This window comes from Numida meleagris, chromosome 2 (assembly GCF_002078875.1).
Source record: "Numida meleagris isolate 19003 breed g44 Domestic line chromosome 2, NumMel1.0, whole genome shotgun sequence".
Lineage (NCBI taxonomy): Eukaryota > Metazoa > Chordata > Aves > Galliformes > Numididae > Numida > Numida meleagris.
The window spans coordinates 129,418,305-129,433,656 of record NC_034410.1 but is presented as its reverse complement, the minus strand read 5'-3'; the positions used below and the strand labels follow the sequence as shown (position 1 = coordinate 129,433,656).

The 15,352-nt window shown below is 39.9% G+C and overlaps 1 protein-coding gene across 1 annotated transcript in view; it reads right to left on the bottom strand.

The window, feature by feature from the left end:
* OXR1 (oxidation resistance 1) overlaps window positions 1–15,352 on the bottom strand; it is a 257,860-nt gene that overhangs the window by 211,430 nt on the left and 31,078 nt on the right. Inside the window, exon 2 of the mRNA XM_021389331.1 lies at window positions 11,680–11,761. Coding sequence (XP_021245006.1) covers window positions 11,680–11,696 — 17 coding nt within the window. The 5' untranslated portion in view covers window positions 11,697–11,761. The remainder of the gene's footprint in view (window positions 1–11,679; window positions 11,762–15,352) is intronic.

The following is a 15,352-nucleotide window of genomic DNA, read 5'->3' as shown; positions in this document are numbered from 1 at the left end:
CAGAGATCATCTCATTACATGCTCATCATAAAGCATAATAGGGACCCAAATTTCATTAGCGCTTATCACTCAGCACGAGTGCGTAAACAACCAACGTGGATGGGAACTGCTTCCAGTATTTCTATCCTGACACCAAACCCACACGTCACTTGGAAAATCAGATGAAGTTCAGATAAGTATGCTACAAGTAGGCGGACAGTGAAGGGGTTTTGAGATATCTCATTAATTGCACTGCTCATTAGTGGACAGGATAGCATATTTCCAGAATTTTTGATCCTCAAAGACCCTTTTTTAAACATAAGTAAAATGGATAAGCAGGATACATGTTCCCTTTGTCATCACAACAAGCCTACGCTGGCCTTCAAAGCATGTTTCAATTTGTGTTTATCTTACTGAGAAACAATCCATCACCAGCAGCTAATGATCTTTCTTGCCCTAATGAATCTACCTTGAAAGGAATCTACCTGAGGCTCTATGCTGTTCACAGTTATTAAAACATGAAAGCTGGACTAACTGCAAAAGACACTGGTGATTAACTCTGAAGTCAGTCAAATGTCAGCGTTATGAACCAGGAACCAATTCAGGCAACACAACACTGCTTATATTACAGGTGATGCCCGCAGCAGCTCTGTACTCAAAGCAGGGATCCTGAATACCTACAGGCATAAGCCACACTGTAGAGAAGAAGGGCCCGAAGGGTAGCTCTGATGTAAAGAAACAGAGGTGCCAAGTAAGTGAAAAATAACACACAGTTCTACCTGTTGGCATAGATATGTTTAGGATAGCATAGGCAAAAAGTTGGCTGCTGCAAGACATGTGCATGTGGCTCTCCTATGGACAGACATCATCACAGTACAGGGCAACAAGTTATCCTTTGTGTTGCTACTGCTTTGCATCATACATGTGAATGACTGAAAAAAAAATAGTATTTATTTGTAGGTATTTCTGTCCCGAAGCCAAAGTTTTGCTCCACTTGTAAAAGTCACATTCTCCTTGGATAGGAAATTCTGCCTGGGTACTGCAGTATTCAATACCTCAGCTCCTCCCCAGAGCAGAGGGCCCACCAGCCTTATGCCATGCAGTCCATATGGAAACACAGCTATGTGCTTCCCCACCTTTCTTTCACATCAACTAAAATGAGGAGCAGAGCTGTATCACAGCCTTGTGGCAACAAGCAACGGGCAAAGCACAAGCTGCCCAAGCAAGAGCAGTGTCAAACTCTTTACTCAGTATCTGCCTGGGGGAATTATTGAGTAATAACAAAAAATACCTCTGCATTGCTGCATGACCTCAGTTGTTTCCCATTTTATACAGAAGCAGAGCACTCGATTTTAAGGAAAGATTATTATAAATCCTAATTGGTATATAATAAACAAAGTAGAACTGTCTATAAATCTGCCACTTTATCCACCAAGTGCCAGTTGAGGTAAAATGAAAGTCAAAATCCCTGTGTAAGGAAAGTTACGTAAGTCGGCAAGCGGGTTCAAAACCAGAACACGGAGCTCAGAAAGTTGCATTTACCTGTCAAAGCAAGCAAATCACCAGATGAAAGGGAGGATAGGCCTGAATATGATTAAAGCCTTTATTTTTTCCCAAATAGCACAGATTTAGACTTGCTGAAGTCTGCAGATTTAAAATACACAATAATAAATGTGAGCTATTGAGTCATCGCCAATTATTTGTAAAGAGCAAATTGTTCGTTTATAAAGAAACTGACATCTGTAAAAGACAAGAAGGACTCACAGTGGATGAAGGAACGGTCTTTGGAGTTTGGAGCTTTCATTTTGTTATTTTGTTTTTCTCAATTTACTTTGCTTCATCTCCATTTCTTAGTTCAGAAGTATCAGACTTCAACCCCTTCCTTTTTGGCTTCTCCTGGAGAAAGAACTATTGTGGCCTTTAGAGGTTGCATCAAAGTCTCCACACACCTTTAAGAAGATGTGAACCCTTCGTGCAATAGTACTGTCTGCTAAACGAGTGAAGCTAAAGAGGTGTTATAATACAAATCAAAGCCTCCCAGATGCCCAGCGGTCAAATGTCACAAATATCAATTTCTTTAGCTCTTTGGAGAATATTGAGTTCCCAACAACTGGACTAAACATGCTTAAAAGGAACGCTGCGCTGAGTTTTCAGGAAGCATAGGGCACCAGTCTGCCCAGCTGTTAGCACCTCTGCATTGCCAGCAGTCTGAGTGGACCACGTCAAGGACACTCAGTGCCAAATTTTGGGGCTTTCCCTGTGTGCACTGCAAGCAGAGCTGCACTGTTTTATCCTCCTCTCATACATAGCCTCCCCTCCATAATCAGGCTTACCCCTTATCTGTAGTCCAGTATCCTCTTAACACAGAGGATCATCCATATTGGATCAGATCAAGGTTCAGCCTGGCCCAGCATCTTCTGGGACAGTGCCCAAGGGAGAAATCAATACAGACAAAAGGTAGGGCAGACCCCAGGAATTTGGTTTTATTTCTTATGTTTCCTGAAGTTTTAAGCACTCACAGCATGGTGCAACAGACTCCAGAGCCTGCCTATGTAATGGCCAAGGAACTGCAGGGAAACCTGGTGAATGCAGTGGGAAGCAGAACAAGGGAAACATTTCTTTCTCCTCTACACTGCACCACAGCTCCAACACCAAAGCAGTGTTCTTAGAAAGATTTTAAAACAGTAGAGATCTTAAGACTACTGCATTCATTTGTTTTATTGGAATATTCTGAGATATTTTTGGTTTTGGTGTTCTGGATCTCCCCCTCATGTCTTTTCCTACAAGCTGCCCATACTGATTCCTTTCCTTGCCTCTCTTTGTCCTGAGCAGTAGAGGCATCTAGCTTTGCCCCGTAATACCCAGTGAGGGAATGAGAGAAGATTATTCTGTTTATAACTAGTTTCTGATAATAAATGCCAAACTACTTCTCATCTCCGAGATTAGAAAAAGTTAGGCAAAATGTAATTCTTTGCCCAAAGGTAAATAACCTTTTGATGGAATCTTCAATTCTTGGAACTATTCTCACAAATAGCTTTAAGTGATGCATCTGTAGCATTTATTTCTCCCCTTCCCCTGAGACTCCCCATCTGCTGTAGACATTTGAAATGGCATCTGATAATTCAAGCTAAGGAAACAGTCTTATCTATTCCAGTCTTCAGATTCACTTTTTCATAAACATCAGCAAGATCAGAGTAAGATATTAGGTAATCATACCCATCATTCTGTCTCCTTATCCTTGTTAAGAAACAAACAAACAAAATGGGGCTTTGGGGATAGGAAAGGTTCCATCCAACAGAGTATTTCACAAGAGGACACGTATTCAAAAGAAGATGAATAGAAGGAGCTGCCCCATCCCCATCATGCAAAGGAACAGAAGAGTTCGCCTTGATAAGGCTTAAGTCATTGGTGTTGTTCTTTCCTTACAATTATTTACTGCAGAGAGCATCTTTGAGTTACATTAAAGATGGGTATCGAATAAGGGGAAAAGCTACAACTGCATAGTCGTTCCTGACCCCTCATAGTTTGTTGCAGTTTTCTCTGTTTCCTCTGGAAGAAAAGCAAAGTGAATAATAAAGCATATTTTCTACATAAAAGGGTGAAATTCATGCTGTATTTCGAGTTCATTAAAATATCATCATGAATAAGGCAATACAGTATGACATGGCAAGCCCTGTACATATCTGGCCATCTCAGTGGGTGCAGGGTTGGCTGGTTTGCTTTGCTATAATGCAGGCAGAACAATGAACCACGTATCAAGCATTATCCAAAATTAATCATGCAGCGTATCTGCTGGCGAATGCATAATCCCTGCTCTTCAGCGTTGCTCCTTTCATAAGAAGCTGTCCCTCTAGACAGAAAGAAGGGAACTGAGTGGATTTTCTTCCCTGTAGGTATGAGGACCAGTAAACAGAGCTAAAATTCCAACGTAATCAGTTCAGTTTCAACAGTTGGAATTTTAATATGGTTAAATATACTTGCTATAAAAATTGTATCTCTATTAACAATTAATTTTTGCATATTTTAAGCTTGGAAATTGTTACAAAAATGACAAATGAAAAATAATGACCTTACGTAAACCAGCTTCCAGTGTCCTTCTGAGAATTATGGATCTTAATGAAATCCAGCACATCAGATTAGTTTCACAATCTCTACCTCTGACTTGTATTACCATGACATCTTCCAACAAGAAAGGACCAAATGGATTACAAATACAGACTAATTTTGTAGTCTTCTCTTCAGGCTGATTTTCTTGTACTTTCTGACAATATTTAAGAAAATATTTTCCAATTAATTGAAAGTCATTTAGTGCTCTTTCCAAATTACTCCTCAATGAGTCTTGAGCAGATACACTTTCTTTTTCCCTAGTGCCTCTGATTTCTTCTTTGCATGCACAGACATGCACTTAATTAAAACTTTGCATCCAAGTGGCATTAGCTAGACACACAAGGCATACCAAGATGCTCTCAGGCTTCCTGCCAGAAAGCCAGCAGTGCTGATGCCTTCCTTCATTTACTTTAAAATGTCAGCAAAACAAGCAATTTATGACCACTATCTGCAGCAACACAGTGCAGACACAGCCTTTAGCTAGTACTGGTCCCACTGACCTGTCCACATTGCCAAATGCAAGGTCAGAACACACACTAAGTGTCTACTAGAACACTATAATAAAATAAATCACTAATATGAGCATTTAAAAAGGTGTCAGGGAGCAGCAAGAACAAATCCCATTAGCAGACAGAAGGATTTGTGTGGATATCTACTATTCACCACTTTGAAAATGTAACCCTGGGGCTTTACACGTACAAGCAGGGCACAGACATACCACATTATGAAATGAGGTTTGGTTTTTATCAGGATGCCTGGATTTTTGTTAGCAAATAAAGATACAACAAGAAAAGCAAAAGCCGCTCACACAGCACTATGATTGTGGGCAGGAATTTTAAAAAGTATCTAAAGAAAGAGAAACAACTAAAACATCATGTAATAGCCAGAAGCATTTTTGAAAGCCTGTAAGACATGACAATAGCTCTCATTCTGTGGTACCCGTTCTGCTTTGAAAGAGTAATGGGAGGCTTCAAGGAGATATCTGGCAAACAACAGGAGAGAGAAAATGTATTTTTGACCACCAGTGTGGTCCTACAGTGAAAACAGAGCTAGACAATGACCCTTACCTCCCTTAGGTGCTGATTTTCATACATGAACCTTTCACATTTAAACGGAAATTAAACTAGAAGAGTTTTAAATTAAGACTAGCTTTCACACACAGCAGTACTGATAATCCTCTACCCTACAGACTTCCTTTCTTGAAAATAAGCAAAATCCGACAAAATTATTTTTACAGCCAGGGTCTCTAAGAGGAGCAGTTCTACTAAGGCTGGAAAGAGAGCAACAAGTGGAGATACCTGCAAGGCACTGAGGCCCAAGTTCAGCACAAAATCTGAGTATGAGAAAAAAAAAAAAAATCTATCTGTATGTGAGAAATATTTTCTCGCTTTCCTGTGCAAGAAGTGGCTGAACTGGGGCACGAGTATCCCTTTCATTGTGGTCATTTAATGTAAAGAGAATCTCAGAGTTAGTTACACATACATGCTCTTGGTAATGCTTTTTTAGAAAATTCAGGTGAAGTCCTGACTTTTAGAGGAACAAAAGGATTCCACTGACTGCAGAAATGCCAAGGTTTGGCTCTTCAGTAGGGGTATAACGAACAGGAGTACAATGGGGAACACATCTCTGTACAACGAAGTGCCCAGCCATATACACGACGTGTCTTAAGTCTTCCTCAGAATATTTTTGCCTCCTAAATTTCCTGAAGTGTAAGGGATCTCGAATCACAACAAGAAAGGAGCTTGCAGTTTTGGTAAAAAATTAATGGAAATTCATCAAAAATTGATGGAAATTAATGGCTTGAGAAGTAAATAATCATGCTAGTATTCAAATTGAAAAAAAGCAAACAGTTACTGAAATTTCAGGTTCATTTCCAATTTCAAGTGTCAGCCACTTCTGAAGAAGAAACTTGTAATATTAATGTTATAACTGAAGTTCAAATGTAATCCTACAACTATGGAATCTTCAGGCAATAATCAGACACTCTCACAAAAATTCCAATATACATCAAAGAAATTTGACAGAAGAATTAAATAATTCTCAGTACTACAGCTACTCAATAAAGAAAGGAAGATGATTTACTTTGACAAAAAGATACATGTGAGACTGGTTGGCTACATCATGTAAATGCCTTTGAAAGGCTCCAGACATGGCTCGGCAGAGCCTTATATAAGAGAAGCTTCTGTAAAAACTTCACTGAAAAAATGTTAACTACTCAAGACTAATTTAAACAGACCTCTTTTGTATTTTAATTTTGTAAAAACATGGATCATGTTCCTGTATTCACAGAAGTTTTATAATAAAGGACACGGGAATTTTTTTAAAGCTGCTCAAAATAGCTTTTTTTGTTATTTTATTCATAAATATAGGAAGGCAAAGCTTTGAACAGATATATTTTCTACACGTTGTTATATATTCTACCATTTTATTGTAGTTTAAGTTGCAGCATACGAACACTGATTGGGCTTTTTATATTGTACTGGGTCTGGATGGGATGAAGTTAATTTTCCTCACAGCAGCCCATCTTGTTCTGTGCTTTGGATTTGTGATTAAAAAGATGTTGATAGCACATCAACACTTTGGCTATTGCTGAATAGTGACTGCACAGCATCCAGGCTTTGTCTTTTTCCTACTCTGCCCCCCCTGGCAAATAGGAACTGGGAGGACACGCAGCCAAGACAGTTGTCCCGTAGTGACAAAGGGGATCTTCCATGGGACATTCCATATCCACATGATGCGGTGCTCAGCAAAAAAAAAAAAAAGCTGATGGAAAGAAGGATGAAGGGGTGACACTCATGTTGATGACGTTTGTCTTCTAAAGCACGCTGAGGCCATGCTTTTCAGAAAGTGACAAACACCAGTCTGCCAGTGAGAAGAAGTGAATTAATTCCTTATTTTCTTTCACCAGTCCTCACTTTCGCTAGACCTGCAGCCGTCTTCATGTCAGTCCTTGAGTCCACAGGCCTTCCTTTTCTCCACTCACAATGGGAGAGCAAAGTGAGTGGGCGGGTGGCTGCTGGCTGAGCTCAGTCTACCACAGACACCTGTAAACTCTTCTGAAATATTTTTCTGTGGATCCACTGCAAATACAATTTTTGTTATCTTCACACTTCATTAGTTAAACATTGCTACTTTGGGGTTTAGTTTCATGCTTATCAGAGGAGGTAGGAAAGATCAAAACTCTGTTCAGAGAAATGAGACCCAAGGAAGCTAACAAAGGACAAGTTTCCAAGAAGTGCATGTTTAAAGCAGCTACCACATTACAGGGGCCCAAGTCCTGGATGGACTCAGTCGCAAGGAGTTTAAGAATTCTAGTCAAATCAGTCCCCGTGTGTGAACTAAATGCAAGAAGCAGAAGATGCACAACAGACACTCAGACAAGGTAGAGACGGAAAGCAGGAAACGGTACAAAGGGATCAGACAAAGGAGTGCAAGGCAAATAATAAATCCAAATGAAATAGGAAAACTAAGCAGATGAAAGATTTGAAAGAGAAAACTCTGTTTACGGTTAAGTTCTGGAATTAGAACCATACAAAGTTTTCAGGAAATACAATTCGGCCCCTTAAATCTGGAATCAGATTGCAGTGCATTAGTGTGAACAGTGAAGGTGAAGAAAAGCCTTCCCCTGCTGCTACCTGATGTGAGCAAGCAATCATTTATAATTGGATCGATGTGCTCAGTTCCATTTCTGCTCCATCTTGTTTACTCCCAGCTAAAACAAATGCTGCTAAGCTGTGGGCTAACGGAAGAGAGAGCCATGCTCCGTGTTGGAAGGGTGAATTCTGCAGCAGAGAGATAATATATGCACGGAAGTCTTGAGTTACCTCATCCAAAATCTTACGTGATTTATTAATAAATCTGAGCTTTCATTAAGCATAGCACAGTGTGGATGTGATGGTAAGATATACAAAAGAGAAAAAACTTGAAAACAAAGTCAATATAGGATGTCTCATAGTCTGTTGCCCTATATACATCTGTATACTAGACTGTGTCTGTGCCAGTTAAATTAGAAACCAAGTCCCACAGCTGTGTTACCATTTTGCATTATTGAGCCTCTAGGTCTCAAAGCAATAAAACAGTGGAAAACATTGGAAGTGCGTATTCAGGAAACAGTAGTAAACTTAAAGAGAGTCCATGTCAATAGATACTATTTTGCAATCCACTACCATAACAAATGTTGGCAGTAACTAAGTTAATTGCATAACAGGGCAGAAGAGACAAAGCATGTTACAGCTTTATTCAAGTACTGTCCCTTCCAATTAAAAAGAAAGGGCATAGTGAGCATCATGTGAATTTTGGCCAAATCAGATTATTTTCTCTGTACACTTTAAGAACCCAAAGAAAAGGACAGCATATACACACTCTTTGACCCATGTTCTGTCTAGCAGTGTTATGTTGAACCAAACATTTCAGCACTACGGATTAAACCATCTTTTGAAGCACTATGATCTAAGCTACAGAAGGAAAAGTGAACTGAGTATGTCATGCAGGAGAAATACTTGCCAGACGTGGACATAATTTAATTGACTTTTACAATGTAAAGCTTCCAAACCGAAGAATATGTATAACCGTAAGTTAGAACACCCCTGAAACCACAGTTAAGTAGGCAGTCAGCTAGAGTCTGCTGCAAATCCTGAGGCTGTGCTAATTTGGGGCCTGATACCACCTCACCGCAGAGCAAATTCCAGTTCTGCCACACACAAAGTAGGTTCCTACAAAGTAAAAATCCCTTTCCTTAGAGCCATTTACATATGTTTCCTTTCCACAGGAAGACAGCGGTATCAGCAACTGCTCTCGCAAGACTGAGCTGAGTACACAACATGAATAATACATCACATCAGAAACTCACTGGTATACTTATTGACCTCTGCTATTTCCATGCTGGCGTCTACTGTAGATATCATTAATTGGAAAAAAAATAACACAATAGAGAAAAAGATGAGAGCAAAATATAAGACCACACAGAAAAAAAAAAACAACAATTCTGCATTTAGAAGCTTGGGATCAGCTCTCAAATTAAACTGAAATCAAGAGGAATTCACCTTTTTGTTAGCAGCATCAGTTCACATTGACAACAGCTTCTTACAAAGCAGCTGAGAAATATCTTCATCACGTAAATCTTGCCAAAGTTGCTCTGATAACACAGTTACTTTTATTAACCTCATTATTCAGTCAGGCCAATGAGGACTATCAACTAAATATAAAGTAGTATGTAAAATTATGAGAAAGGTAAAAATAAGAAAGGGCCTGAGCCAGCGTACACCTGGTAGCTTCTAACAGACTGGTGGCAAGAGATAATTCAGTCTTTGAGTCAGAGTGCTGTGATTTTGTTAAATGTTTTGCAGTGATTATCACTGGCAGTGTGTTACTAGAACAAGTTCAACAATTTTTCAGAAGAAAATAAACCTTCACTCATCTTTTCCTAAAGAAAAATTGCTTCGTTTCTAATGACACTTCCAAGGAAATACATGTTCCTTTTAGGAAGAATACTAACATATCAAGCCAAGATTTTCAAAGGCTCTCAGTAATTTTTGGCTGCCTATTTGTAGGAGCTTGCAAACTTTAAATATATCAGTAATAACACAAGATTTTCCTATTCACAATTAGCAGTTCAGGAGACTCAAGGTAGCTAACAAAGGACATGTTTCCAGGAAAAATGAAGTCAAAAGGTACTGCAATACCGAGAACAAATATTTGACAAGTATTCGATCACTGCCTAATGAAAATACGATACCAGTCTCAAGAATACTGAAGTCTACTTTTAAGGAAGTCTACTCTGCCTCTTTCACTCCCGTCTGGGTAAAGCAAGAAATGGCAGAACATAGGATAGCAGACAGTCAGAGAACTTCTGTTCCCCAGATATGACTTTTCTCATAAAAAAAACTTGTTTGCAGACATTACATGTAATTTTGCATTTTCTATGTTATTCCATGAGAGGAATTTTCATTTGTACAGTAATCAGGATTCAATCTGAGAGAAAAAAAAGATAGATAATTAAATTTCAAGGCTACCAGTAAGACATAATTCTTCCTTTTGCCATTGCTGAGAAATATATAATGCCATAGTAATTTATAGTGCTGAGAAAAGAGACAATCCTGAGAGGAAAAAAAAAGTTAAATCAGCCCAGAAGAAGTTCTTACAGGTTAGTGTTAAATAGTGGCAAAAATAACTAACCCAAATGAAGTATAGTATAATCTATTTAACTTAGCAGAAAGTCTTTGGTTAACTTGATTTTTAATATTCTGCAACGCCAATCAATTTAAAGCAGAAATCCTGAAACAGCAAGTTTATAGTTCTATTAATATACCTTCAGCAACAGTTACTTTAATTGCATCACAACGCCAAAGCAATATACACAGTATTTACTCCAAAACAAGATCAAGCTTCCTTTTCCTAAGGTTACTCTAAAAATATATATTATTTGCATAATAACATTCAAGTTAACGGAGTCCAGAACTAGAAGTCAAACAGACACAATGCAACAGGCTGTCTTTTCTGTCTAGTGGGACAGCAGTACCCACACTTAACAGAAGCACAAGGGATCAGAGGTCCCAGCATCCTGACTCAGGCAGGGATGCAGCTGATACTGATGTTGCTGTGGGAGCTTACGGAAAAACTAGGAAAACCTAGTTCCTCTTTGCTATTATTTGCCACTCTTGATTCCTGCAGGGACAGAATATACTGCTTCATACATGCTCCTCCTTAGAGGCAAGCCAGCCTCTCCTCTTTCCAGCCATTAGAAGGTACAAGATAAAAGATACTCTGCTACTGCATAGGGCAAAGGCTACACTAGGCTGCCATGTTACAGGGCCAAAAGTGTTGAAGTCCGTCACTAGCAGAGATTCAAATAAGCTTATATGGAAAAGCTAAAAGCCTTCCAACAAGATTAAAAATCAGGGGGTTCACACAGAGGAGGAATGGCCTACAGTATCTTTGTTCGACAGAGAAATTAGGCTCCCTTGTGAAAGACCCATAGGTACAAAAGCTGATACGTGGAAAGGTGGCTCAGCGTGCCACTGCACAACAGCTTGTGCAGCTGCTGGAAGCAAGGCCACGCTGTCTGCTTACAGATACAGGAGCAGAACTGCACCACCTGGGGCTTAAAAGGAGCACTCAGAGAGTGTAGATTAAGAAATGTTGACTGTTGAGATATTTGGGGTTTGACACTGCATCATGCAGAATGAGAAATGGAGGTTATCTTGTATTCAGTATAGACTCCCTACAATTACAGAAAATAATGCATCTTAAACCTGTACTTTATGGTCCTGGTATTATTTTCTGTTTCTGCGAACAGGAGGAATATCCTCCAGCACAAGTACTGTGTTTTCTTTGGCAGTCTTGCTGTGACCCATGATGACATGGGGATTCTGCTTGCTTGTCTGCTACATGGCCTTTATACCACATACCTGCCAATTAAAGTAGACCAGATCTGTACAGCAAAGGAAAAACAATCAAAATAATAGAAAGAGTAATATATCCAGCTAATATATTTTGTACAGGAGTTATCTCAGAACAGATAAATTTTGAGAATAGAGTCACATCAGCTATAGTATTGTTTTAGAGATTAAAAGCATAACAAAGATGAGAACTGACCTCTTAGTGCCAAACATGATGCAAGGGAGAGCTTGATTCACATTTATAAATTCACTGCTCTGCAAGAGCTGTTTCTGTTGACCTGGATTAAAAAAAAAAAAAAAAAGAGAGATTTTTAGACCAAGCAACTCAGAACCTCAATTTTAAAATCCTAAACAATAATTGCATTTGTAAATAACATCCAGTGTGGCTTCAGAGAATATCCATCAATTTTACAGAAATACACAGGTAGGTTATCAAAACAAATACAATGTAAAGGTTAACAAAAAAAAAACCAAAAATGATAAAGGTTAAGAAAGTTATGAACAACTCCTAGTGGTAGGGCGTAAACCTGATTGTAAAGGCAGTTACTAAGCATGAGACTTAGGTATATCGATATTTGGAAGAGCAACATCTAAAAGCTCCTGTATCTGAATGGAGAATTCATCTAACTGAGTGAAATTCAGGTGCCGTAATGCAAGTAAACAAAGTCACCATGAATTGCTGGTCTAAACATGAACATATAAATTTACATCTAAATTGCATTCTGGTGTTCAGTTTGTCCAGTGACCACCCTAGTAAACTAGTATTTTTCCAGAAATAAACCATTAATATGAATAAGAAATGTCCTGGAGTGTGTCTACTGAGACCCACTGACCTCAAGAAATCCCATTATTTGAAAAAAAACTTTTACCAAAAAAAAATGAAAATATTACAGACTAATAGAATAATTTCAGTTGGAAGAAAATGCCTAGTCCAGCCTTCAGCTTAGATTAGGTCTAATCAGAACAAGCTGCTCAGAGATATCACCAGTTGAGTTTCAAACACCTCAATGGACAATCAATTCCAGCACTTCACCATCAAGATTACATAAACATTTTTTCTAATACCTAATGAAAATCTTCAATTTCATGTTCCCTGCCTCTCATCCTATCACTGTAAACCTTTAAGAAAATTTTGGCTCCACCTTCTCTATGTCCACCACTCAGGTATTTGCTCATGGCACTAAGGTATCCTCTTCACCATCTCTTCTTAAGACAGATGATTCAGCTCTCCAGCCTCACCTTGTATGCCAAGTGCTACAGCCTCTGGTCACTGTGCTTGGTCTCCATATGTTGACATCCTGCCATGGGAGCCTGAGACTGTTCATGGTATTCTGCACAGTCCATCTTGCAAACGTGATAGTGAGGAAGGATCATTTCCCTGACCTTCTGGCTGCACCCTTAGTCACATAGCTGAGGGATACAGATGACCTTCTTTGCTGTAAGGGCACCCTGCTGATATGTGTTCAAATTGCTGTTCACGAGGACATTCAGATCCCTTTCAGTACCACTGCTTCCCAGGCAGTTCGCGACCTGCCCTGGTACAGAGGGTTATTCTGTCCCTTGGACATGACCTTGCACTTGCTTTTGCTGAATTGTGCAAGGTTCCTGCCAGTCTATTTCTCCAATATGGTCAGGTTCCCAAGTAGCAGCAGTTCCCTCCAGCACACTGTCCACAAAACCTGCTGATTCGCACTGTCCCCATACTGGTGTCATTAATGAAGACACCGACAAGTTTTGGTCTCAGTACTGAACCCAGAGGGGCCACATCAGTTACCAGCTGAGCATCTGCTGTTTTCCAGTCATCAAGAGCCTCTCCCAGCTACCATGATTTTTCAAGGCAAGAGAGCAGCCTCATGGAATCACAGGATCACCAAGGTTGGAAAAGACCTCCAAAATCATCCACCTACCACCAGTATTTCCCACTAATCCATGTCCCTCAGTACAACATCTAAACATTTCCTGAACATCTCCAGGGACAGTGACTCCACCATCTCCTTGGGCAGCCAGTTCCAGCACCTGACTACTCTTCTCAGAGAAGTATTTCCTAGCGTCCAACCTGAATCTCCCCTGGAGCAACTTGAGGCCATTCCCTTTAGTCCTATTGCTAGTTACACAGAAGAGGAAGACCTCCACCTCACCACAGCCTCCCTTCCAGTAGTTGCAGAGGGCAGTAATGTCACCCCTGAGCCTCTTCTCCTCTAGACTAAATAATCCCAGTTCCCTCAGCCTCCCCCCTTAAGACTTGTGCTCCAGACAGCTTCGTTGCCCTTCTCTGGACGCACTCCAGGGCCTTGATGTCTTTCTTGTAGTGAGGGGCTCTAAACTGAACACAGTACTCAAGGTGAGGACTCACCAGCACTGAGTAATGACAGCCACTTCCTCCAACATCCTGGACAATCTCCCACTTGGTCCCATGGACTTGCAAACACCCAAGTGGGTTACCAAGCTCTGTCTTGCAGGTACACACAGTATCCATGCAGATTCTGCTTCCCTCCCACAGACTCTGCTATAAGGCCGAGGGATCTGGGAGACCTGATGACAAGCTTCAGCAGTGAAATCTGAGGCACAAACAGCACTGAGTGCTACAGCTTTTTCCCCACATGGCCACGCTGAGCAACAGGTCCATGCTCTCTCTGCCTTCCCTTCTGCTGCTGATGTACTTACAAAAACCTTTCTTCTTGCCCTTAACTTTCTTTGCTAGTTTCAATTCCAGCTGAGCTCTGACTATTCTGACTGCACTGCTGTTGTTCCTCTACATCCCATATTCTTCCAAGCAGCCTGCCCCTACTTCCACCATATGTGTCCTTCCTCTTTGGTTTTCTCTTTGAGCTCCTTTACACAGATCACACTCCCTCCTCCTGCCCACCCACTGATTTTTTAATGTAAATGTGCAATCTAAATACAAATGTTTTGTTAATTGGAAGGGAGCTGTGATTACATGATCTCGACTGAGACCTAAATCTGTAAGTTTGTTATGGAGTTCTTAGTCAGGGGTTACTTTTCTGTAAGCAGCAAAGTTCACATTCTTTAATTTAATTTTCAGTGGTATTTAGGTCAATACCCACAAGTCTCCAGGTCCCATCTGACAAAACGATAGTCACTTACAATCCCAAGAACCTCAGTGAAACTTAACATTTTTATCCCATTTATTCAATCATTTCATTTATATTTCCACAATAAAAAGCACCATAGGCAAGTATTTATTATATATTAAGCACCTTACATTAGAAAGTAGGACTGCTTTTATGTTCATAAGAACTTGAACTGAAGGGCTCCACTGCCTTCTGGCTCCTCTTGGACATAAATAATAATGTTAGAGATGACATAAGGTACTGAAGTTTCTCAGAAAACAGGACAAGCAATTTGAAGAAAACCAGCAGGTATAAAATCACTGAGTAGCTGAAGCACCCTCCCTTGAAGGTGATTGGCACAAAAGTCAGAAGAGCAACGTGTTGGACATGTTGGCACTTATCTCAGCAGAAATGCTGCTGTCAGCATCATCTTCCTTTTCCTTAGCACACAATTATCTTCAATTTGGACAGCACGGCTCCTACCATCACCAAATATATTAAACAAAACTTTAATTTATACTGAGCAACAGCTACTGCCTCAGCTAAACATAAAGTTACCACAATGTTAAAGAACTGAAGGCTCTTCAACACTGTTTAAACTTCACATGTACCTATGTATCAGTGCCTATACACTATTTAACAAATACAATGCCCCTGTGTTGATGGTTCCATCAGAAAGACTACAATATAACCCAATAACTTTCCTGTCCTCAGCTAAAATCCCCACTGAAGTATTTATTTTACTCAACTGTACTCCCATACATAGGCAGCTTTTTGCGTAATTCCACCTAATGCCAT